At 50.3% G+C, this 25,897-nt stretch overlaps 1 protein-coding gene across 2 annotated transcripts in view; it reads left to right on the top strand.

The window, feature by feature from the left end:
* The window catches only part of TOP1MT (DNA topoisomerase I mitochondrial), a 1,647,637-nt gene that overhangs the window by 1,560,048 nt on the left and 61,692 nt on the right, over window positions 1-25,897 (top strand). For both annotated transcript variants that reach the window (XM_069621749.1, XM_069621750.1), the window contains exon 13: window positions 4,783-4,932. In XM_069621749.1, coding sequence (XP_069477850.1) covers window positions 4,783-4,932 — 150 coding nt within the window. The remainder of the gene's footprint in view (window positions 1-4,782; window positions 4,933-25,897) is intronic.

Genomic DNA, 25,897 nt, shown 5'->3' with positions numbered 1-25,897 from the left:
TGGCTGCAGGCACGGTGAGTGTCACGCTGCTGGATGCAGAATAACGCAAAGCATGTGCTGCTGTTCTGGTGTGGTTTAAATAGCCTCCAAACTAGTTCCAGGTAAGAAGTTCCCTAGAGCCACGCCCGATTAAAAAATAGTCCCTGTTACAAAATAGTCCCATCTAGGCCTCATGTAGGCTTGGACTCTTTTGTAGCATGGTCTGCATCAGGTAAGTTAAGTCTATGAGCCTGGCGCCTAAGGCGCCAGGACTGAACCCAGACAGCCGGGGCTGCTGAGGTTTAAACAAATGTCTGGATGCCTGCTCCTGGAGCTGAGGGCCTTGATCCTGATGCCCGTGGGTAGTCATCATGACAGTGGACCTCTTCGCCACCAGTGCCAACATGAGACGCCCCCAGTTCGTCTGCTAATGTGAATCTGAGAAACGATGGACTGCTTGGTAGTGCGGCTTGACACACCCCTGACATGTCGTTGGAGCCTTTCCTCTAACGTTCCAACAGAGCAAGCGACAAAGCTGAGAAGTGGTGAGCTCCGCGCTTCGTCTTGTCCCTTGTGTCCTGTGGCCGGTGCTTCTACCTTGAGCCGTGCTGGGAGCTTACTCTGCGGAGGTGTGTCCAGCAGCACGTTGTTGAAAACACCAGCAACCTCCATTTGTGCGCAGGTAACACCATAGTATCAGTGTCCTACAGCATTGTTATTTACTGCATTCTTTGAATCTTCTTGGATATCAGTCTGAACATCAGCCTGCCCCCTCCTACTCCTCCATCCATATTCTCTTATACCCCCACCCATTGACTCACACTGTCCTAAGGCGGAGTGTGCATACTGCACCCTAAGCATAGGCACAGGAGTCAGTGTGAGTTAGAGTGGGAAGGGAGTGGGACAGAGGGTGAGGGTGGGGGCTGCTTCTTCTGATTACCTACTAGTGGAAAACTCGCTACTACTTTCCTCTGCACCTTAAGTGGGGCGTCTGCAGGCATGGTGCCTTTGAACCCCTACTTTTGCTGCACTTTTTCCATTTCCCCTCAGGAGTGACCATTGGCCATTTAGCCTTTCAACCCGTTATAGAACCCCGTGAGAGAACGTGTCTAAAGAGGACACAGAGGAACGGTTTGAGGTGTGATTAGAGGATTATATTCGGGGTGACTGTTGGGCATATGAGTCCTTTGAGCCCTGCACTTGTACTTGCTATCGGACCATTTTTCAAACTAATTACTAAACCAAGACTGTTTAACAGACAGCGGCACTAAACAATGGATATACTAGTCGACTGGTCTGTTTTTTTGTTGGTCTGTTTTGTTTGCCTTAAACTGCTCCCTTGCATGACACCTACTACACCCCTAAGAATCTAACATTGAGAAGAGACTCTAATGTTATGCCACAAGTTGAAACACTGGGCCCTGCATCAATATCTGCATTGCATTTAGTCTTAGAATCAATGTTAAGGCTCTATGTTGATGTAAAAGAGCTGGTCCAAGCTAATACTACAAAGCTTGTATCCTTAGATCAGTGCCTTAACAAAATACTGGTGTACAGCTGTGAACATCAAAATTTTTTCAAGGCACTACCGGCTTGGTCTAATACCAGAGGAGGAGTGGAAACGTCGACCGAAAACCATCATATAGGGGAGACTCAGGTGGCGAAGAACCCGGAGAAGCAACATGGTGGTTATCAGCCAACTCCATCTTTGGAGCCACCAGATAGCCCCTCACCATTGGTAGACATTTGCCTTAGAGCACAGGAACTTTGCCCAGAGGACCCACGCTGGACACCGGAGATCATCGTCATTAATGATTCTCCAGAAGAAGAATCAGACTGTGAGGGCTGGGTATGGGTAAGTAGACAAAAAAGAAAAGGGAAACGTCAAAGAAAAAAAAAAAAAACATACCAGCACAGAACGTTAACAAAAGGAGCAACTCTAGACAATTCATTAATGCCCTGGCAGGGGAGATGTCATATATTGCTCTAAAACAAAAAACAAGAGGAATGGGCTCTAAAAAGGGGGCTGCTAACAATCTAAAGCAACCTAAAATCACTGATTTTTGGGAACCCCCTAAACCTCGGAAGAGGTCCTTGTGCCAACAACAAATGCTAGTATCCTCCCAGAAGAAAAGGCACCTGAACTTCCGCTCACTGTTGGGCTGCCTAGAGAGGAACATAGCCAGGCCATAGTGGATAAACAGGTGGTTGTTGAACCACAGAAGGTCAACACAGATTCTTTTCAGGGCACCACAATGAGTTGGAAATTTAATGATCAAGTTTGTGGGACAGTGCACTTGAACAGAGGACAAATAATAAAAAGCTTCCAAAAAATCCCATTCCCACAACTGAGGGCCTTGAGATTGGAGGATATGCTAAGGGTGGGTTTCCCCAGAAGGGGGGCTGAAGGATCAGTTTGCTACTATGCGTCCAACCTCCTAAAATCCATCGGTTAGGACAACCAAGGACACTGGAGGAAATAGTTGCTTTCCTAACCCCCCCCCCCCAAGCCTTAACCCGCATCAGAAAACACACTAAACGATAAACTTGATTCATCTGGAAAAAGGAACCTTGATGAATCTGCTGGAGTCAGCGCTGGAAATGTTTAAAAAAATAAAGGCAAAGCAACCAAGTCTTTAAGGAAAGGGCCCTTAACATTTACTACGTGGAACAACATGAACACGTACACTTTCCCCCAACTCCCTTGGTGCACTGGGTCATCTGCAGGGTCAGTGAACCACAGAGCCTTCCGCTCATCCCAATAGCGCCATTGTGGCCAGCGAGACCCTGGTTCTCGCAACTTTGCAGCCTGTCGGATCAGCCCCCTGTTCACCTCCCGGTGTGCCCAACCCACTTACTCCCCCAGCAAGGGGTCACGGCGGTTCACCCCGCTCCACAGAAGTTAGCCCGAGCAGCCTGGTTCCTGAACAGGTTACCCTGAACCATCTGCACCTTTCCCAGGCTTAAAGGGATTTGAATTTGGTCTTGAAATTCCTGATGGGTGCTCCGTTTGAACCTTTGCACTCTTGTCCTTTGAGACTGTTGTCTTTCAAGACGGTGTTCTTGGTTGCAGTTACTTCCGCTCGCAGAGTGAGTGAATTGCAGGCACTTTCATTTAAGCTGCCCTTTACTGTGTTCCACAAGGATAGGGTTGTACTGAGGGTACGTCCTTTCTTTCTAACAAAAGTAGTATCTGAATTTCATTTAAGCCAGAAAGTGATTCTTCCGTCTTTCTATCCTCCTCCTCATCCTTGTAAGGAAGAGGAGCGACTCCATAGGTTGGACCCTAGGAGAGCTCTGAGCTTTTATATTTCTAGGATGTCCAGGGTCAGAGTGGACGATCAACTCTTCGTGGGGTATGCTGGACACCGATTGGGCCAGGCTGTTACCAAACAGACCTTGTCCAGGTGGATTATCGTCACCATTACGGAATGTTACTGATTGGCGGGCAAGGACCCTCCTGAAGGGTTACGTGCTCATTCCACTAGGGGCATGGCTACTTCCACAGCCCTGTAGCGGGGAGTACCTATTAGGAATATTTGTGACGCAGCCACATGAGCTTCTATCCACACCTTTGTCCAACATTACTCCCTGGATACGCTCCATGGTCAAGATATAGCCTTTGGTAAGGCGGTTCTTTATTCTGCCATCTGATTGGGTATGCTAAATTCTTTTCCCTCCTCCATTTTCTGGTACTGCTTTGGGAGTCTGTCAAAGATGTGGAATACGTTGGAGGACAAAATCCATTCAAAGAACAAGTTACATACCAACTGGTAACGTTCTTTCAACTGGATGTTCCTCCAACTTATTCCACATCGCCCTCCCAGCCTGCCCTTCTGGAGAATTTCCTATGCTATTGCAGCTTACGTTCCTGCAAGCCTATGTGCAGTCAAGTGGGCATTGGATATGTCCATGTCGCACGTTATGGAGGAAAAAACATAAACTGAGGCTACGGGCACCGTGCGTCCTATTTATAACATCTGGTGACGTCGCCCTCGATGGAGATCTTCGAGGGACATCGCCCTCGATGGAGGCCTTCGAGGGACATCGACCCGACGCAGGACGCCCTCTGCCGAAAAAGTTTCCCAAGTGCACAGCTGTGGACATTACATGTCAAAGAAGTGGAATACGTTGGAGAAACATCCAGTCCAAAGAACGTTACCAGTTGGTAAGTGACTTGTTCATTGTTGGTACTACTGCAATTTGAAGTTGATGTTTCACCTCTAATTACTGAATGTATGATGGGTAAATACCCGCTTTCCCAAGCTTAATAACTATACTTGTCATTTTACAAAAATACCATGTGCCTGTATTGTAAACTGGCGAATTATGTTGGGATGAGACTTCTGCAGTGACCATTTCTTGAAATGCGTCACCACAGATATGAGAAAGTGCCGAACATGGGAGTGAACTTCAACATTTTCTTGCAGTTTGATTTAGTGCTAAATTTGTTTGTTAATCTCTTCACATAAAAGACAATGGAGCAGGCTGAATATCAGTTCCTCAGTTGACTGTTGTGGTGGAACCGTTTCATATTACTTTTGCATTGGTTGCCATTGGGAAGTACTATTTTCAAGTGTGTGGCTCTGTGGAGATATTTCGATGGAATACCAAGATCACATTTCATTTGCTAAAATCTAGATTCCCCGTTTCACATGAAATCATTTATTTATTTTTTTATTGTAAGACTTCAGTTCAATATACATTATCAAACTTTTGTTACATTAAGTTAAATTAAAATCATGTTTTATGGTATTCTGTTATCTTTCATTTGTTTTTGTGCTTCTTTGTTTTTACCTTAAGGGAAGTGGAGAAAAAAACGAAACTCAGAGAGAGATTAGAGGAACAGCTCATGAAACTAAAACTGCAGGCAACTGACAAAGAAGAAAACAAACAAATTGCTCTGGGCACGTCCAAGCTGAACTACCTCGATCCCAGGATCACAGTAGCGTGGTAAGTGTAGCATGGATGAGCACTTTCTAGGACTGAAACTAATTTTGTAGGGATAAAGCTAAAACATGCACAGAGTTCATACTTTACATGCAGTGATTCGGGATACAAACCACTATACCTAAACATATTGTGATGCACAAGACCTTCCTTGGACATTCATAATATTCCGAAGTGCCCCTGGGACCAAATTGGAAATGTTCCTCCCTCCTGCCAGTTACACAGTTGTGATGATGACATGGCATTACCAATGTCATTATCTATCCTTGCATCAATAACTTAAAGGTAGCTTTTAACCAGTTCCTTTTCGTTCATATATGTATGCTTTGCAATGCTCTTATAGGTCTCTGTTCTAAATTCATGGTTCCTGGGATACCAGACATTGAAGAATAATATCCATTTTGAATTGCATCTCTCATAAAACTGAGAAAGATCTATGTCGTACTTTCTTTTCTTCAATTGCATTAGTAAACCAAGCACTTAAGGTTAGTGAGTGCATAGGCCTGTAATCCTTGGAATGCTGTTAGGTAATTCCCAGAGCTGCTGGTAGACCTGTATATTCAACAGCTCTTGTACTGAGGGTATTAAAACATGCTATTATGTGTCCTGACCTTCTGTTTCTGTCAAGCATCAGTTATGACCTTGAGTCTTACTCGGTGGCCTAGGATCTCCATGCTACAGCATCCATAGGGTCTTCTTCCTTCTTACGTCCCATCCCCTTTCCTCCATAATGTATGGGCATCCCTCTCTGCGGACGAGAGACGGAACCTTTTTCACCAGAAAAATCCTTCTTGCCCTTTAAATTTAGAGGTGCGCAAGGGCGCTGCCCTGGGAGCATATGCTCGCCTAACTCGGCCCACCGGCGCCACTCCTCAGTCGCCTTTTCTGCATCGATGGGAACGGGGCGATTTCACCAACGCTCCTGGGTTTGGCTTCGGCTATGTAATACCACGCGCTCATCCCCGGATATTTCTTCCATCTTTCTTTTCTTTTCAATTAGGTACTTGGTTCTCTGACGCCACTTTCCTCCCCAGCGCATGTCGACTTCAGCGGGCTTCAGCAGGTGTCCAGCCTGCGAGGGGCTGTTTCCTACTTTCGATCCCCACGGTCTTTGCCTCCGCTGTCTTGGCCCAGACCACGACTGGCAAGGCTGTTCCACATGCGACCCACTGACTCCACGTTCACTGAAGAACAGGCTACCTCGGTGGAGGGAGCTCTACCAGAAGTTTGTTTGTTTTGTTTTTTTATTTGTACCACGCACCGAACCCTCTGGTTCTCACATCAGCACACTTACTGAGGCTAGTCCAGCTATCGGCCTCACAGCTGAGGGGTCTCTGGATCCTTCTGGTATCAGTGCTGAGGGACCGCAAGGTTCTTTTACCGGGGTCACACCCGAGGGGCAACGCCCTAGTACTGGCATTATGTCCGAGGGGGCGCCTGTATGCAGACTACCGGAACTTCTGCCGCGGGTAATCCGCCTTCCAGGCTTCAGTGTGAGGTGCAGGGTAGGCCTCATGTTCCAACACCAAGCGTCTTGGACAAGGCTGGGCCCAGTGAGCCAGGCACCATGACTTTGGCACGCAGCTTGACAAAATGGCCGCACATTCAATGCCTCTTCTAGGAACAGAGTGGTTGGAGGAAAGAGTCACAAGGTGGGACGCGTGTCAACCAGGTACGTGGCCTACAGATTATCCATCGGCAGCGCATAGCAGGTATCCACCGATACTTGCACCCCAGGCAGTGTGTGCCCCGGCCCCAGCAGCCTTCAGCCACTCCGTCAATATCCCCTGCCACCTTTTCAGCCTCCGAAGACAGGTTCTTCGAAAGGTTCCTAACGCTGATGCAAACCCCTCAAATGGGGGGGCCATCCTCCAGAATGCCATCAGGGACATGCTCCCTCCGATCACTCCACCGGTGCCCATAGTAATTCCTTCTATGACTCCAGCGACTCGGGCCCCAGTGTAGCCCCTGTTGCCCCTGCCTGCTACTCCGATTCCAGCTCCAGTACAAGCGGTCCCGCACCAGCCTCCACAGCAGCCACTGGCCCTAGTCTCTACACCACAGCCCGCGGCGCCCAGCACTCCACCTCCCGCACCGGACCCTCCAGACACTTGAATGGACACAGATTAGGAGGAGGACACCGACATGCCCTCCTCCACCAGGGCCTTCCACAAAAGCCTTGCGGGTTTAACAGAATATTTGGGCCTTCCTCAACCTGACATCGAACAGCCCGAGGAGGGGGTCTTGGCAGAATTGCTCACCCTACAAACCCCTTCTAGAACGTGAATCCCGATGCAGAAGGATGTCGTTGCCCTGGCCAAGAAGGGGTGGCTCAAGCCGCACTCGGACCAGCCTGTCAATAAGCGCCTTAACGCCAAGTACACGCAGATAGAGGGAGATACATTCTTGTTTATGGCGCATCCTCAGCCGCACTCCTTGGTGATGGCGGCGGCGTCACTCTAAGCCTCAGTCGTCCTTGGCCACCTTGTCCTCAACGCTGCTAGACAAGGAGAAGATCTTGGAGGCATACAGGAAAAAGCTGTACTCCAAAGCCTCCTTGCACCTGCGTCAATCCAACACGGATGCCATGCTGGCGGCCGTTAACCAAAGGCTTTGGCGGGAGATTGCGTACTTCCTCCCAAAACTTCCGGCACAGAGCCAGCCCGCTTCAAAGCGGGCCTAGGAGAAGCCAGGCTGGTAGCGCAGGACATCATGGAGTCCACCGTGGCCCCATCGATACCTCTGGCGGGCCACAGACATGAGAAGGACTGCTTGGCTCCGGGCTACTAAGTTTAATCCTGATGTTCAGGAACGCATATTGGACCTTCCATTCGAGGGGAGTGACCTCTTTCATTCCACCACGGATGAGGCATTAGATAAAAAGAACAGCTCGCAAACAGCGAAGTCTTTATTCTTACTAAGGCCACGTCCAAGGCGTACACCCAGTCACATCAACGCTCTGACAAGGGGCGGGCATTTGGCAGGTTCGGGGGCTTCCAAGAACGAAGGTCCAGACAGCCTGACCATTCCCAGAGTCCGCACCGGCGGAAACAACAAAAGGAAGTGGGTGGGGCAAGGGCTTTTTACAGTCCCCCTCCTCCGCAACAGCCTCAGAGGGAAAGAAGGCATGATTCCTCTCCTCCCTCCTCCCACAGATTGGGACAACATCTCTGTTGGCAGAGATCCGGTTGCTCGTCGAGGGCCAGGCAGTGGAAGAAGTCCCAGCCTCCCAGAGGATTGGGCTTCTATTCCAGCATTTTCGCCATACAGAAGAAGAACCAGGCTGGCCTGAGAGTTGTGTTGGACCTTTCCATCCTCAACCTCTCCCTTCGTCTGCAAAAATTCAAGTTGGTTATGCCAGCACTCATTGCAGACACACTGGACAGGGGAGGCTGGATGTTCTCCCTGGATCTGAAGGACGTGTATCTACACGTCCCGATTTTGCAGCATCATCGTTCTTTACTGCGGTTCAGGATCATGGGCTGCCATTTCCCCTGCAAGGTGCTACCCTTTGGCCTCAATTCAGCCCTCAGGGTATTTACCAGGTTAATGAATGCAGTGGCAGCCCTCCTAAGGGCCCATAACGCCCACGTCTACCCGTACCTGGACGACTGGCTCGTCCGGGCCACATCCCAGGCGGCAGTTCACCATACCTCCTTCGCACTGATGAACACACTCCTCGACCTGGGGTTCAATATCAAGAAGTATCAGCTGCATCCTACGCAGAGCTTGACCTTCCGGGGCCTTATCTGGGACACAAGCTCCGACAGAGTCTTTCCCTCGGAGGACAAGGTCACGGCCTTCAAGAGAGCCACTGCTCACTTCCTCTCCAGGACAGTGACCTCAGTCTGGTGGTACAAACACCTGTTGGGTATAATGGCAGCGGTCCTACTGACCGTACCCCACACACGACTCAGGATGAGGAGATTACAGCTGCACTTCGCAGCCTCATGAAATCGAGAGAAGGCCTCCCAAGCAGAGCTGGTCAGCATTCCGCTGTTTCTCCATTCAGACCTCATGTGATGGTCTGGACTGCAACCTGCGGACGGGCAAGCCCTTCTGGCAGCCGGCCCCTCAGGTCACCATTACTACGGACTCTTCCCTGGAAGGCTGGGGTGTCACTCTGGGCAGCCACAGCGTCCATGGAGTCGAATCGGCAGCAGCAGGAGTCCCAAATCAATTGGCTGGAGCTGAAGGCCATCTGGCTGGCCCTCAAAGCATTTCTTCATTGGGGGCATGGCAGTACTTATCCAGATGACCAACTCCACCAGCATGTACTATGTCAACAAGCAAGGGGGGTGAGGGGTACCAGGTCCCCTCCACTGTGCAACCCTCCCGAGCAAGTCCTGGATCATCTGTCAGTTACCTGCCACTCTCTTCACAGGCTGGGCTTCTCCTTCAACCCCCAGCGGCTCCAGTACATCGGGGCAGTGCTCAATACATCCCTGTGGCAGTGTTCACCTCCCCAGGTGAGGGCTCATCACATTCGGCAGATGGTGGACAAGTTCCAGCATGCCCGGCGTTCGAGTTCTTGAGGTTGCTCAGCCTCATGACATCCTGCATTCTACTGGTGCCAGAGGCCAGGCTGCAGATGAGATCGCTGCAGTGGGCTCTCAAGATGCAGTGGTCGCATTTTTCCGGCACGATGTCGGATCCCGTTCAGGTGCCGCCCTCTTGTCGCCCAGGTTCTTCTGTGGTGGGGCGTCGAAGGCAATCTGATGAAGGGGTCTCCATTTTGGCTACCCTGGCCAGAGGTGACAATCATGACGGACGCATCCTTCACGGGATGGGGAGCTAATGCAACAAGCTGACAGTCAGCAGTCGTCGTTCTCTGTCGGAGCCCAGACTCCATTTCAATCTGTTGGAGCTGAGGGCCGTCAGGCTAGCCCTGAAGGCTTTTCTGCCGTCTGTGCGGGGGAAGAATGTCCCGATTCTGACAGACAATACAGTGGCCATGCACTACCTTAACAAAAAGGGGGTGCAGGGTCTCTCCCACTGTGCAGAGAGGCAATGCAGTTCTGGTTCTTGGCCATCCAGCAGGAAATTTCTGTCTCAGCAGTTCATCTGGCCTGAGACGAAAACGTGGCGGCGGACGCTCTGAGCAGGCAGAGCACAGTCTCACGAGTGGGAGCTGGCTCAGGAAGCTCTTGGAAATCTTCGCCCTTTGGGGGAAACCACAAGTGGATCTCTTCACCACCAGTGTCAACCGGAAGTGCGAAAAATTCTGCTCGCGGGAATTTCCTGCAAGAGGAGCCTTAGGGGACGCGTTTGTAGTGGAGTGGTCCTTCCCACTGCTGTATGCGTTTCCTCCAGTCCCAGTCATTCCGCAAGTGCTGCGGAGGTTACGGAGGTTCGGTTCCCGACTGATCCTCATTGCTCCTGCATGGGCCAGGAGAGCGTGGTACCCAGACCTTCTCGACATGTCCATCTGCCCTCCACGCCGTCTTCCCTACCGAGACGATCTGCTCTCACGGGAGGTGGGTCGGGTTCTCCATCCAGAGGTCAAGTCTCTCAACCTTCATGCTTGGTTTTTGAAAGGTTGAGGTACAAGGATTGGGACCTACCTGAAGACGTGATAGAGGTGTTGCTCTCAGCCAGAAGGCCAGCAACAAAATCCCTGTACCGTTGCCATTGGAGACAGTTCTGCGACTGGTGCAGGGTACAGAACGTGGATCCTTTTCAGTGTTCAATTCCTGTGGTTCTGTCTTTGTTGCTTTCTTTATCCCACAAGGGCCTGCAAGTGGGTACCATTAAAGGTTACTTGGTGGCGCTGTCCATATTTAAGCGCTCGTCTGAGGAGTGTTCTTATATTAAGATTTCTCAGTTTCTAAAAGGGCTGACAAGTGTGTTCCCAGCATCCCCTTTCCAGGTGCCGGGGTGGGATTTGAACCTGGTTCTGAAATCCCTAACGGGTGCTCCGTTTGAGCCCTTACATTCTTGTCCTTTGAGACTGTTGACCTTTAAAACTGTTTTTTTGGTTGCGGTTACTTCCGCTCGCAGAGTGAGTGAGTTGCAGGCACTTTCCGCCAAGCCACCTTTCACAGTGTTTCATAAGGACAGGGTTGTCCTTAGGGTTCGTCCTCCTTCTCTTCCAAAGGTTGTGTCGGATTTTCATTTGAGCCAGAAAGTAATTCTTCCGGCGTCCTATCCTCCACCGCATCCTGGTAAGGAAGAGGAGAGGCTCCATAGGTTGGATCCTAGGAGAGCTTTGAGCTTCTATCTTTCACGGATGACCCGGGTCAGAGTGGACGTTCAGCTATTTGTGGGATACGCTGGAAGGCATTTAGGTCAAGCTGTTTCTAAGCAGACCTTATCCTGATGGATCATCTTGACAATCTCTGAATGCTATCATCTGGCGGGTAAGGACCCTCCGGTGGGCTTACAGGCCCATTCTACTAGGAGTGTGCCTGCCTCTCTACTGCTCTGCAGCGGGGAGTTCCCATTAGTAATATTTGTGAAGCAGCCACATGGGCCTCTATCCATACTTTTGTAAAACACTACTCCCTGGATTCTATCCATGGGCAAGATTTGGCCTTTGGTAAGGCGGTCCTCTATTTTGCAATTTGATTGGGCATTCTAAAATTCTAAATTCTCCAGCATGGGGTATGGCATGGATTCACATGCTCATGAATATTCCCCGTCAGGCTGGGAATCCTCGGTAAAGAAAAAAATCAGTATCAGTTTCGTTTCTGATCTGTCTTTCTTAGTAGTAACCAATCACTGATCTCTGGGTCATACTGCCCCCAGCCAATGACTGCCCTCTCCCTAAGCCCCGCCTCTGGCAGCCATCCTCAGATTTTTACTGCACGTTCAAGTGTTGGGGGGCCTCGTGCTTTAGCTAGAGTTTTTGCTGCGTTTTCAGGAGATTTTTCTCATTTTTTCGGTTAATCGAGCCTCAAGCTCCACAGTTTCTACTTCCGATAACGGGGACCCATTTCGGAATTCTTCTACGCCCCTCAAGGGTGAAGTTTTCGTCGCGTTTACGCTTATTGGAGGATTCCGGAAGATCTGCGGCCTACCTCAAGGGACATGGCCCAGGACAAGGGAAGTTCGACGCCCGGATCCAAGCTGTTCAGGTGCTGCCCTGGATGCGGATTACAAAATGTTTTCAAGGAGGAAGAGCATTCGCGATGTCTCTACTGCCTTCATGAGGACAAGACGCACGTGGAGAAGGACTGTGCAGTCTGCAAGAACCTTTCGGAACGGACCAAACAAGATCGTCGTTCCCGCCTCGCCACCTGGCTGGAGAAGGGCACAGCAGGTGAGAAGGCGAAGAAAAGGTCTGAGCGGGCTTGTAAATCCTGTGAGGGCGCCCCGGCGACGGGGGCCCAACAGAAGGCCAAGCACCGCGAGTCTGCGGGCACCGGGAGCGGCGAAAGGTTGGGCTCTTCGGCTGCCAGGCAGGGCACGACTTCCCCGGCACGTTCAACCACGAGCCAGCGCTCTGTTTCGGGGAAGAGGAAGTCTGAGAACCCGGGTAAGCTGCTGGAGCGTCCCCTATCGATCACGAAGGGAACCGAGGGGTAGCGAGGCGCTGACCCTCCCCCCAAGGTTAAGGCCCAGGACGCACCTAAGGTGGTGAGGGCTTTGATCCAGCCGGCAAAGGCCTCTATCGAAGTGGTCGCTGCGGCCCTGGCGAAGCCGGCCGAGACTATGCTAGTGGAGACGGCCTCTGGGCCCAGAGTATCCCTGCCACCGCGGAGGGAATCCTCTTTCCAGCCCATCGTTAAGACCCCCGTGAAGACCCCGGCGGGAAAAGAGGGGGGGGGGGGAGGCGGTGGCCATTACAGACTCGGAATCAGCCTCTGAGGAGTATCCGGTGGAAACGATGAAGGGCCTCAACGAGAGGTTCGAGAAAGTTTGATCCCAGGGGAAGGAGCCTGCTGAGGAGATCGAAGATAGCGAGGATGGCGACGACGACGAAGGCCCGGTGGAGCAACCGTCCCTCCCGTCGCAGCCATTGCCAGAGCCTCAGGATAGCTTGGTGGCCATTTTGTTGGCAATCCAATCCTTATGTACTGAGATAACGACGAGGTTACCATGGACCCCGACGGAGGATCCTGAGCCAGGACCGTTGGGAAGCCCCCCGAACAAGCGGAGGAGAGTCCATCCCGCTCTGCCCTTCGTGCCCACAAGGCCTGTGGACCCTTCATCCCCCTTGCCTGACCATCGGGATGATACGGCGACGGACGGTGGCGATGATACAACGGACATTCCTTCATCGCCTCCCCCTCGGGCCTCACCGCCTGACGAAATTGGCTCCTTTCACGCCATGATAGCCAGGGCGTCCGAGCTCTTCCAACTCTGCCCGGAGGAACAGAAGGAGGAAGGCTTTCATCAACGACGGGAGGCCAAGAGAAAGACAGTCCTGGCAGTGTCGTTGCTCGACGACATCTGGGACGAAGGGCTGGCTGTCCTCAAGAACCCTTCTACGACGCTCGCCAAGAGGGACAGGTACGAGAAGTAGTACCGGGTCCCCGACGCCGCCCCCTTGTGCCTCAGGGCCCAGCCTACGCCGGACTCGGTCGTCTCGGCAGCGGCCAAGAAGAAGGCAGCGGGTGCGGCAGCATCAACTTCCACTTCCCCGCCGGACAGCGAAGGCAAGAAGTTGGACTCCATGGGACGACGGGTCATTTCGTCGGCGACGACGATTAAGGCGGCCAATGCCTTAGCGATCGTAGTCCGTTATGACAGGGAGCTTTGGTTCAAGTTAGCTCCCCTGCTGGACTTCCTGCCAGACAAGAGCGCAGAGGCCCTACAGATTCTTCAGGAAGGCGAGGTGGCATCGGATCACGCCATAACGGTGGCAACGGACATTGCCGATACCAGATTTCACCAGATGGGCAACGGGGTTTGCCTACGACGACGAGGGTGGCTCAAGGCAACGGACTAACGCCAGGACGTTCAGACCAGAGTGTTGGATATGCCGTTCGACGGCAACAACCTTTTTGGGAAGACGGTGGATGAGTCGCTCCAGGCCATCAAGACCGACTCAGAGACGGCCCGGGCCCTAGGGGTGCTAAAACAACGTCAGCCCTTTCGGAGCTCCGGAGGCAGACAGGGTGCCTCCAAGGGATCCAACAGTGGCTCTTCTACATACCGCCAGGCGGCCCGCTCCTCGTCCCAGGAGGCCTACAGAGGTCGCGGCAAGCAAGGAGGATCCCGCCGTCGTCATCAAGGAGGCCAAGGCGGCAAGGCCTCCTCAAAGCAGGACTGACCCGGCCGGGTTGTCGGGCCCCCACCGAAGCACCCTGGTGGGAGGCTGGCTGACGAAGTTCGTCAGCCTGTGGGAGTCCATCTCCACCGACCGTTGGGTGCTGGACACCCTGGCCAACGGGCACTCGCTGGAATTCCAAAAGAAGTGTCCTCGCATTCCTCCCGTGGCCAGGCAGGAGAATCGCGTCCCTCAACTGCTGTTGGAGGTAAAGCCGATGCTCAAGAAAGGGGCCATCGAGCTCGTCCCCAGGAGGCTGCGGGGCTCCGGAGAGTACTCAAGGTACTTCCTCGTCAAAAAGAAGACAGGCGGTTGGCGCCCCATCCTGGACCTACGTCAGTTAAACAAGTACATCAAGGCACAGCAATTCAGGATGGTCACTCTCCAGCACGTGCTGGTACAGCTGGAGGAGGGCGACTTCCTATCGTCGTTGGACCTGGAGGATGCTTACTTCCACATCCCCATTCTAAAAGGACACCTAGGGCTTGGGATCTGGTGCCTCCCTGCTTCCGTATGTAGAACATCGTGGTGGTGTTGTCTGTGAAGATCCTCACCACTTTGTCCTTGAGGGACAGAAGGACGCTACTACCAATTCAGAGCCCTGCCGTTCGGATTACAGTCTGCACCCAGGGTATTCACCAAGTGCCTGGCACCAGTAGCAGCGCGGCTGCACCTGCAGGGGATCCACGTCTACCCCTACCTGGACGACTGGCTAATCCGTGCAAGGACAAGTGAACTCGCCGTCGAACACACAGCGAGGAACGTCCGGCTGCTCACGGAACTGGGATTCGCCATCAACTACCCCAAATCCCACCTGGTTCTGTCGCAAGTAGCACCGTTTCTGGGAGCGAAGCTCGATACAGTGGGGCAGTTGACCTCCTCGTCGGAGGAGAGGACGAAGGCCTTTTTGGACAAGGTGCAACGCCTGCTAGCCACGGACGTGGCCAGGGTGAGGTCCATCAAGTCCCTCCTCGGGATGATGTCCTCATGCATCTACCTTGTACCCGTTTGCAGACTTCGGATGCGTCCGCTACAGGAGTTCCTCGACGCCCGCTGGTTTCAGGCGACGGGCTGCTTCGAAAACAGGATCCCTCTCGACGAGGAGTTCCGTCGGGCGATCCTATGGTGGGGTACCAGTGCGCACCTCATGGCAGGCACAGACTTTCAGACCCCGGCGTTTCAGGAGACTGTGAAGACGGACGCCTCCCTGTAGGGTTGGGGGGCCCACACCAGAGATCTCCACGCAAGAGGCCTTTGGCTCCCGGAGGAGAGGTCTCTCCACATCAACATTCTGGAGCTTAAGGCAGTGTTCTGGGCGCTTAAGTCGTTCCTTCTGTCCCTCAAGGACAAAGTGGTAAGGATCTTCACCGACAACACCACCACGATGTTCTACATACGGAAGCAGGGAGGCACCAGATCCCAAGCCCTAGGTGTCCTGTTGTTCTCCAGCATGGGTCTGGCATGGATTCACATGCAAACCCTCCCGCCTACCCCTCTGCGGCTCTTCACTTGGTCATACTGCCACTTTACGTGCTACCAAATCTGAGGATGGCTGCCAGAGGCGGAGCTTAGGGAGAGGGCAGTCATTGGCTGGGGCAGTATGACCCAGAGATGGTTACTACTAAGAAAAACAGATCAGAAACAAAACTGATACAGATTTTTTTTTTTTTTTACTGAGGATTCCCAGCCTGACGACGGGGAATATTCATGAGCATGTGAATCCATGCCAGACCCATGCTGGAGAACAACAGTTACAGGTAAGTAACTTGTTCCTTCTCCAGCATGGGGTCTGGCATGGATTCACATGCTCATGAATAAAAGAATACATAGCAGTACACACATGCTTTCCCTCCTCCATACGTTGGTACTGCTTGGGGAGTCTGTCATAGATGTGGAATACGTCGGAGGACACAATCCCTTCGAAGAACAAGTTACTTTCTTACCTGGCACCGTTCTTTCGATGGGATGTTCCTCCGACGTATTCCACATCGCACCCTCCCAGCCTGCCCCTCTACAGAATTTCTTATGCAATTGCAGCTTAAGTTTCCGCAAGGCTTTCTGTAGTCATACTGGCAGAAGATTGGTGCCACACGTTCTGGGGAAAAAACTACAACTGAGGCTACAGGCGTTGTGCGTCCTACATATAACATCTGGTGACGTCGGCTCAACTGAGGCCCTTGAGGGACAGCATAACGACGTCATCGACATAGGACACCGACGCCAAAACATTTTCCGAAGCAGCACAGCTGTGGTGATTACTGTCATAGATGTGCAATACGTCGGAGGAACATCCCATCGAAAGAATGTTACCAGGTAAGAAAGTAACCTGTTCTTTTCAGTACTCCTTTGCTATGAAATGGTCGTTCAAAAGTTCATGCATTGCTCCTGACGAAGGGTGATCATCGCCTACTAAGATACAACTGAATTACCACATATCCTTATCTTTAGGCTGAGGCCGCACAATAATTTGTTAGGGGAAAGAGCATTCTGAGCTTTCTACGATGACGCGTTTATTGAAAACGAACAGTGAGACAAAGCGATAAAGAAGACTCTCGATCAGCTCATTGTAAGCAAGAGGTCAGATTCAGGAATGTCCATCTGCGCCGCTTACCCAGGTTGGGTTTCAAGGTCCAGGGGTACTTTGTTGTTTCTTTTTTCCGTTTGATTTCTAGTTGAGGCATCAATACATTACAATGTAACATGGCCCCCACAAGAACATTTAAATAATGCCTCTTTTTACATATTGTCTATTCCCAACAACTGCACCTACCATGGAACAAACTATACTTGATTAAATAATCATTATTTGAGAGAATTTTTTGTGTTCTTTCTTTTGACTATTTCATTGACCCAGGCAAGACCCTAGCATGCAGTTTCTCAATAGTATCTGTTTTACTTAGCAGAGGCATTTTCAATCCTACCCATATGTGGATCAGCTTTTGGTTAAGGCATCAATGCTCACTGATGGGACTCAGAACGTACATTTTCTCAGTAGCGAATCAATTTCTAATTTAGCCACTCATTCAGATCATTGTATTCAAATGTAATTCACCGAAGCCAGCCAGACCATCCCCTCTGCCAATCTCTATCCTAATTTCCCATTACTGCTCTGAAATATAAATTGTTTAACCTCCTTATTTGTGAACTTTGTAATGTGCTCCGAGGACCTCATGGGTAGGGCCAGCACTGGATAATTATTCAAGTAAAGTAAATAAATGTATCGTGACTGTCCATTGTAAGAATCTGAAATTCCGAACTGGATTGAGTCGTAATGTTCGTAAATATCCCCTGCTTCAGAAACCAGAATATGCTAAGCATGGGAAACAACCAGGTTATTGCAGTCTGCATAACCACGACCAGTGCATATATAGCCATGGTCTATGGTTTCCGTTGGCAGAGAGCAGGCCTGCAGAGCTCCAATGTAGGTGTAATTATAGAGTGAACATCATGTAATTAGTAATTGTGTACCTTTGTGATCAAGTGATATGCATGTATTTATTTCCATAGTAAAATGTGTAAGATTAACTCACTCCGTTCAACACAGTTCTCTATTTGTTAGTGTTTTGAGTTCAAGACCTGTGACTTTATTCAACATGTTTTTACTACAGTCAAAGGCCTGAGGTAATTCATCATTTAATTTCATTGTAGAATTGTTATCTTCCAAGTGTCACAAGGTCAGTAAATTTACCTCGTCAAGAGGGAATGGGGAGTACTCTCAGCCTGGCGTGGGAGGGCTACCAGTGTGGAAGCCAGAGCAATTCCTACCCCAAGAAGTTTGTGAGGGCCCCTGTTCCTATATCTTCCCTAAGTCCATGTATGTGTGTGTGTGCACACGCACTTCCAGGCAGATGGAAAGGCATCTCCAGTCATACCATGGGAGATGTGGAGCAGCAGCGACCATATGCGTCTAGGAACAGTACACGCCACCAGTTAACAACGCACGGAGAGCAGCTGCGGCGTGGCACCCTAGCATAGACTTTCACAAACCAGCAGCAGAGCGCATCCCGGACATGGGCACATGAAAACATACCTATGATTAAGCTGCGGACCCTGGACACGAACGGGAAGGTTTTTCAACGTGGGTCGCCATTGACACTGCATGGAAGAGCTGGGAGAGAAAATGGGGTTTTGCCCCCTTTCATGTATTCGGAAAATCTATAAAGAGGCGAGTTTGGCCCGGGAAACCATTGAAAAAAGACGAACGTTAAAAGAAGTGGGAGGATAAAGCAGGAGACAGGAAAGTGTGGATTGTTCAAGTGAGGTCAGAGGAGGAAGAGGTGGCAGACCAGGAAGATGAAGAACTGTGGTCTGGCGTGTTGAGGCAAATTTCAGAAAAGGTAAGGTATTGGTTAGTAAAAATGCGTGTGTGTTTTGGTAAGAGAGGGTAACTGCAAAAGGAGGGTGGCTGAGTAGAAGGTGGAGTGGGAAGGGAGAGTAGTAGTGGAGAAGAGAGAGCAGTAGGGGTAGTAATGTTGTGCAGAAGGGAAAGGAGGGACAAGTAACAGGGTGTAGGCAGGAGAGAGCGGGAGGGACAGAGGAGGAAGATGCAGCGGGAGGGACAGAGGAGGAAGATGCAGGGAGAGAGGAAATGAAGGGAAATCGAGTTGTGGAAAGGAGAATATCTGGAAGGAAGGTGGTAGGGAGATATAGGGAGAGTAACATTAGAGCATGAAAGGATGGAGAGAGGTAGGCTTGAGTGTCTGAAACACATCCCCACAACCCCTTCGAATTAACATGAAAGTATAGCGGGTCACACCTAGGACGTCTATGGTCTAAGAGGGAGGCTATATAGATGAGGCTTTTAGGTCATCACTATCAGAAAGCTAGAAGTTAAACAGTAGCAAAGAATCAATATATACTAACCTTGGGTGGGTGGGTCGTCTGGGTTGGGGAGAGTCTCCCTTTCTTTAGGTGACGACCATTGGGTCCTCTTTCAAGAAAATTTAAAAATAATCTTTGAAATGTCAAACATCTTTTGGATGTTGGTGTACTACTGTGACACAAAGTTCTTAGTACATTGTAGTAATGGTGTATCTAGAATGGGTGAGACCAGAGGGGGCTGCGTGTTATGGTAGGTGAGCCAAGCAGCCATACATGCACTCCTTAGTGTACGATAATACAAATCAACATTTGCCTACGCTGCTGCATGACGCGTTTTATCATAAATTTGTCTAACGGATCAATCTACCTTTAACATAAACTTGTTAAAACCTTCCTAATCGAAATCACTCTGCCCTTATTGAGGGGTTAGCCTATATTTTTTATATCGCACTTCCAGATGGATTCCTCCCGCTTCTAAGCAGTGTAATAGCTGCAATCTTTACCCAATTTAATGTACTTAATTTATCTGCCCCAGAAGAATGAAGGATTCAAACCTCTGAAGTGCAGACTTGCTCCATGTCAAAGGTTAGCACTTGTTCCGTTAAGGTAGGATCTACATCAAGTCCTTTGCTTAGCAATAAACATTCAAACGTCTGCATTATTTTGAATCTGATCACACAATTGGTCTTGCAGTACATAGATCTTAAGTCACAAGTTATGTGCTGTAGTTTTACACTTGGATCGTGGTGTGCTTCCACAAACCTATCTGCTGTACTTAGGCTGCTAAGAATCGCTAGGTGAAGGACGCCCTACCGCCTGCTCATGTGGCCTTGTAGTGATCTCATGACTAATTCTGGGTTGCTGTCTCTACGATATAAATATAGATACTGGCACCCGCCAAGTCTTAACCTAGATTTTTGTTTTGTGGCAGGATGGTAGAATGGTTGGTGTGTATTGCCAGTATTGGCATCAACAGCAGGAATTTGATCCTGAGTTGGCCTTCAGTTATTTACAATGGTTATTAGGAGCTGCTTCTTCCTCTTCTCCACTATTCCATATTCTCAAATCACTCTAGACTCCTTGCTGTATTTGAGGGGCCCCCATATTTCATATGATGGTTCACATGGCCATTGGCTCATAAGGACCAGTAGCTGTACATTAAAGGAGCACTAAAACAAATCATGATATTCCAAAACATTGACATAATCACCAATGACACATTGGAGACCAACAACTGACTTCTATAGACTTATAAAATATTTTAAACATCCCGAAAAGTTAGCCTCCAGTTGACTCCTGGAGAGAGCCATCTTTCCCCACTGCTTCGTGTGGTGCCAGAACATCTGGCATAGTGTTAATTAAAGAATTCACTGATCTCTGCAGAACATGTTCTACAACTCTAAGGGCCCAACTTAGACACACTCGAGTGCAAAGGGGGGAAAAGGTGTAATCCAGCATTATTTTGCCAGAGCTATAGTTTCTGCGCGCCACGTTCAGTGTCCTTGGAAAAAATAGAAAACTATTTTAAATGACTGCAGCCCAAGCGCTTTTAGGGCGACAGCTGTCCTCACTGAGCTATTTAGCCAGCATCTAGCTAGCGTTTTGCTTTAGTTGGATCTGCCTATGGCAAGTGATTTGCATTTTCCCCCTAGGGAGCAGCACTTGCTTGTATGGGATGTTACTGCCAGAATACCAATTGAAGTGTCAGCAAACATTCACATTAGGGTTTATGTTCGATCTAGGTAAACATAATCCTTGCATTCCCTGGTTTCTTAAAACATTGAACTCCTTCACTCCCTAGGTTAACAATTCAATGTAAAGTTCTGCAGGACCCGTCTAAGTGCTTATAAGTTTAACTCCTGTATGCTTCCATGACACATTAGTGTATCAATGTGATCGCCTTTGATCACTTGTGTGTATGAGGCTACTGGAGGTCGATTTTGTGTGACAAACGTTTTAGATTCAGGGACACAACTATTTCAATATCCATCGTTACGGCCACTACTGTTTGAGTACCATTCAAGTGACATCCCTCTGTGTTCTGGTGGAAGTAAAAACTACTGATGGTGGTGCTCACAGGCAATTAGACACACTATTTCTCTGTGTTCTTCAAATGGTACACTGATGTTATGGTAGCGCTTTATAGGAAATTGTTTCTGAGGTGTCCACTAGAAATTGCACAAATAGAAGGCTCGCCAGCCTGGTTATCCTCATCGTAGCCTTGCCATTCTCAAATTAGTACTTTGTTTATTTATTAAATAATGCATATTTGCAGCATTAACACTCATGTTAATGCTAATATTAATGCTCCTAGATTTAAAAGCATTGGCAAAGCCCAGCCCATTTACTAGATCAGTACTTTCCCTTTTCACCATTTCATGTGAAAGTGAACACGTTTGTTAGTCCCAAGTGTCGTCCTAACCACCAAAGGCTGATCATAGTATTTACAAAGAACTATGTTCAAATCATGGTTAACTTGCATCTTTATAAGGGGCGTGGCTTGGCAGCCATGGAGTAGGCTGTGTTTCCTGGTAGCTCCCGTACAGCTGACATTGATTCGGATGCACGCAGCGTGCAGAATCGTTGGATTGGCAGCTGTCGGAATACGTGGAACACAAGATGGGGGCCTGAGAGACTGAATCCGAGATGTGCCGTGGGAGCTATAAGCTAGCGAAGGATGGCCCGGTCCTCCATAGACCGGATACAAAATGGCGGGCGCCCTGATAGAACAGAAGATACTGTTGAAAGGAGGTGTTGTAGACCGGCACGCCTTAGAATAATTGGGACACGGGCGGCTGCCGCGGGGAGCGGGCCTGCCTATCGCCCAGACCTCTACGTGTCACCGACACCACAGGTGTGGGACATACAGTAGTGGGACCCCTCTCTCAGGAGGACAATGGTGGGCGTGGCGCGGCCCAAGGCCCTGCGGGGGTTTGCTTCTCTGTGATCGAAGCCTGAAGCCCAGCAGGCCGAGTGAGAGACCTGACTCGGAAGACATCACATGCCTGGGTAGGGGCATAGTGACGAGAGCGGTGGGTTGTAATTGCCACGCAAAACCGTTGCGTGGGGCCGGGAGAAGGAGGACCCGGATCGCTGGTGCGGCCCAGAGGAGCTGCTCATGGGTGCAGATTTACGCCGGGAAAGGAAGCAAAGGGAAGTCTGCGCACAGACAGTGCCTGCCCGGCTGCGTGCAGGGTAAGGATCCTGCATAATAATAGATTAAGAGCACAGTGCAGACACAAGACGCCCTTCAGGCATGGAGTAGGCTGGCAGGAGCCAGGTATGAAATTGCCTGATCATGGATGGAATTCCACGAATCGGGCATTGTGGTCATCTGCTATGGACGCTGCCCAGGTGGCGTCGAGTCACTGGAAAGTAGCTGGACGAGCTGAGAGCTCTGCACGATACAGGAACTGTGCGGCAGTGGAAGGACGAAGTGCATACAGTGAGGAGAGGTGGGAAGAAGGGCCCTAAACTGACATTGCCCTAAGACAACAACAAACGGGAGCGCCCGCACCACCCCTATAACGGTGCCCTCACCAGACGTTGTGAGCCAGGGCCACAGATGGATACTGGGGCACAGTGAGCCCTCACTGCTGGACTGGGGCACATAAATAGAATCATTAAGCGAGCCACGCCGCCTATAGCCTCTGGGTGTGGGTGGACGCAGAGGAGACGCCCTGCCAGCATCTACAGAGTATGGGTCTGGCGACCCCCCCTGGCATAGCTCGCAGGCCTCATTAACCTGGCGTTGATGAGGGGCTTGCCCTATGGCATAGCCGGCAGGCAAGTGGAGACAAATAATATTCACGACTCTGAGGCAGGGGCAGACCCCAGACGGTGGAGAGAGCCAAAGGAGGGGGTGGGCCTGAAGAAACATTATGCAGCACGGAGCTGCGCCTCACGGCTGACATCGGAGTGGACAAGTGGCACTATCGGACTCTGAGAGACGGGCACGCCGGATGGAGGAGGTGTGGACAAGATGGCGCTCAAGGGGGGCAAAGGGAAACAACCCACAATGGACATTTTTTCCAAGACGTCGCCTCCCCCAATCGCGACAGCACAAGCGAAAAATGATGCATCTGGGTCTGCGGCATCTCAACGCAGCGACCACCGGATTCTGGATGCTATATCAGAACTGAAAACTTTGCTAGACACAGCTATGGCTGAGATACAGGTGGCGCTGGAGACTAAGATTGATACGGTTGGGGTAGACGTTGGTCTTTTGCGTCAAGATGTAAGGGCACTGGCGGACAGAACAAGCGGCCTGGAAAGTGCAGTGAAAACTAACACGGAGGTTAGCACCGCTAATGCCAGAGTGGTCCACATAATGCAACAACAAGTGTGCCATTTGGAAGACTGTGCGGAGGAGGCGGAAGGAAGGTTGCGACGTAACAACATTCGGGTGGTGGGGTTGCCGGAAGGGGAAGAAGGCTCTGATCCGACAAATTATGTGGAAAACATGTTGATCCAGGAAATGGGTGCGGGGGAGCTTTCTCAGGGATTTGCAGTGGAAAGGGTGCTTAGAGCGCAGGTCAGGAGGCTTCGCCCGGGCGCCCCTCCCCGTGCCATTATTGCAAAGATTCTGAACTAGAGAGACAGGGAAAAGATCCTGGAATTTTTTCATAAAGGCAGGACTATATGCAGAGCCTCTGCAACAATTACTGCATACCCGGACTACACAATGATGGTACAGAGGCAACGCTTTAACTATGTGGCAATTAAACGATGCCTGAGAACGGCTGGCTTCAAATGCATGCTTTTATACCTGGCGAAACTCAAGGTCCTACATAAAGGCAGAGCTAACTTTTTCGAGACACCTGAGGAGGCGGTGCAATGGCTAGATGTTTAGGGCAGCCCATCAGAAGCCGAAGGTCTGAAGCGAGCAGGATAAGTGAACCTGCGTTACAATGTTAAGGGGGTCTACAGTTAAGGTAGTGGGAATGGCCTCATAATCTACATGTGGACTTTTGTGGACTGGAATATATGTACGAAGGGCGCCAGATTTAAGCCGCTATGTGCGGCATACTGCAGCGAATTGTAGGGAGCTGTAGGGGTAACACGACCTCTCCCCCAGTAGGTAGATTAGTAGAGTCACCAGTAGGGTGATACTCCCCGCTGTGTCCCGAGTACTGGCAGCGATGGGAAAGGGCTAGATGCAGGTTAGACTGAGATCCAGGAATGGAGCCGGGCACCATTTGGGGTTGGGGGAAAGGGGATAATTGTGGGTTTGGGGAAGTTTAGGCAGGGTTGTTTGGGGGGTGGGAGGAGAGTTGGGAGGTTTGTTGCGGTATTGATAGTCAAGGTACAAACTTCCACCTATGCGCTATGGAGTGTGATGAAGAATGTATGGCGACCGAAGGGTGAGGAGCGATATGGATGAGATGGGGAACCTGAAGATAGTCTCCTGGAATGTCGGGGGACTCAATAGTTATTTAAAAAGGAAGAAAATTATGCTGTACCTTAAACGACAGAAGAAAGACATCGCTCTGTACAGGAAACCCACCTAACGAAGGAGAGGCAGGAGGTGGTGGGCAGGAAATGGAAGGGCACCACATGGGGGGGGACCAACTCAGCATATGCCAGAGGGGTTATTACGTAGATCGCACCACATGTCCTGTTCAAACTAATGCAATCCACTATAGGAGCAGATGGTAGAACGGTATTGATTAAGGGCTTTGTAGAGAACAGAGAAGTGAGTAGTATAAACATATACGCCCGAACCAGGACACAGTAGGCTATTTTCGGAACTTATAGAATGATCAGTCCATAGATGGGAGGTGCTGGTATATGGGGAGGAGACTTCAATTGCATGTTGGACCCCAACATAGATAGATCTGATGATAGGAGCTTGAAGTCGACCCCAGCGGCTAAGGCCTTACAAACTCTATTGGGGGAATTTCATTTGATGGATGTATGGAGAACGCACCACCCACGAGACAGGCAGTACTCCCACTATGCGGCCCCACGCGATCTATATACTCGGTTGGACTATGTATTTACCACGTCGGAATTGGTTGGGGACCTAGTGCGCTCAGAATATAAAGCTAGAGTCCTCTCGGACCACTTGCCACTTATATTGGAATGGCAGAACTCGCCACCAAGAGCTCGGATTCCAACGTGGAGACTCAGAGCGGAGGCATTGAAAGATGCACTGTTCAGAGAAGACCTGAAGAAGGAGATGCTGGAATATTTTGAAATAAATACTGGGAGTGTGAAGTCAGCGGGTACATTATGGGAGGCGTTTAAAGTGGTAGTGCGGGGAGCGACAATATCTAAATCCAGTGGGTTGCAGGGCGAGATCACTAGAGGGTTGGGCGTAGCTGAGGAGAAATTGGAAGAACTTATGCGACAGGAAGGGAAGACCCCGGGAGTGTCTGCGTCTATTAGGCTGTTGCAGCAGGAATGTGAGGATTATTGGGAGAGGTTATGCAAATTGAAATGCAAGAAATATATTGAGAGACAGCATGCTGGGGGAGATAAGGCAGGTAGGTTGTTAGCCTGGTTGTACAAGAATGAGTATCCTAGGCAGCCGATTAGGGCCATATGGGGCGCAGGTGGACAGACTCTTGACACTCAGTATGAAGTGAATGAGGGTTTTGCAGAGTTTTATCAGCGATTATATGATGACACAGGAGGCGAAACGGAGTCAGATATAGTTGACACATTGGAAGACTTAGGCCTCCCTAAACTAGGGGCATCAGACATAGAGGTTGGAGGCCCCGATCTCCCTGGAGGAGTTGGAGGCGGTAATAAAACTCTTGCCTACTGGTAAGGTCCACGGAGCGGACAGACTCCCTTGTGAGTTTTACAAAACATACACAGTGGAATTGCTCCCCCCAATGCTGGCAATGCTTAATGACGCGTGGGAGGAAGGAGTATTGCCGGAGTCACTTAGGGAAGGGATTATTATCCCACTCCTCAAACCCAACA

Source organism: Ambystoma mexicanum, chromosome 5q (assembly GCF_040938575.1).
Source record: "Ambystoma mexicanum isolate Mex_15411 chromosome 5q, UKY_AmexF1_1, whole genome shotgun sequence".
NCBI classification, from domain to species: domain Eukaryota; kingdom Metazoa; phylum Chordata; class Amphibia; order Caudata; family Ambystomatidae; genus Ambystoma; species Ambystoma mexicanum.
Note: the sequence above shows the minus strand (reverse complement) of the source record. Positions and strands in the feature narration are given on the sequence as shown.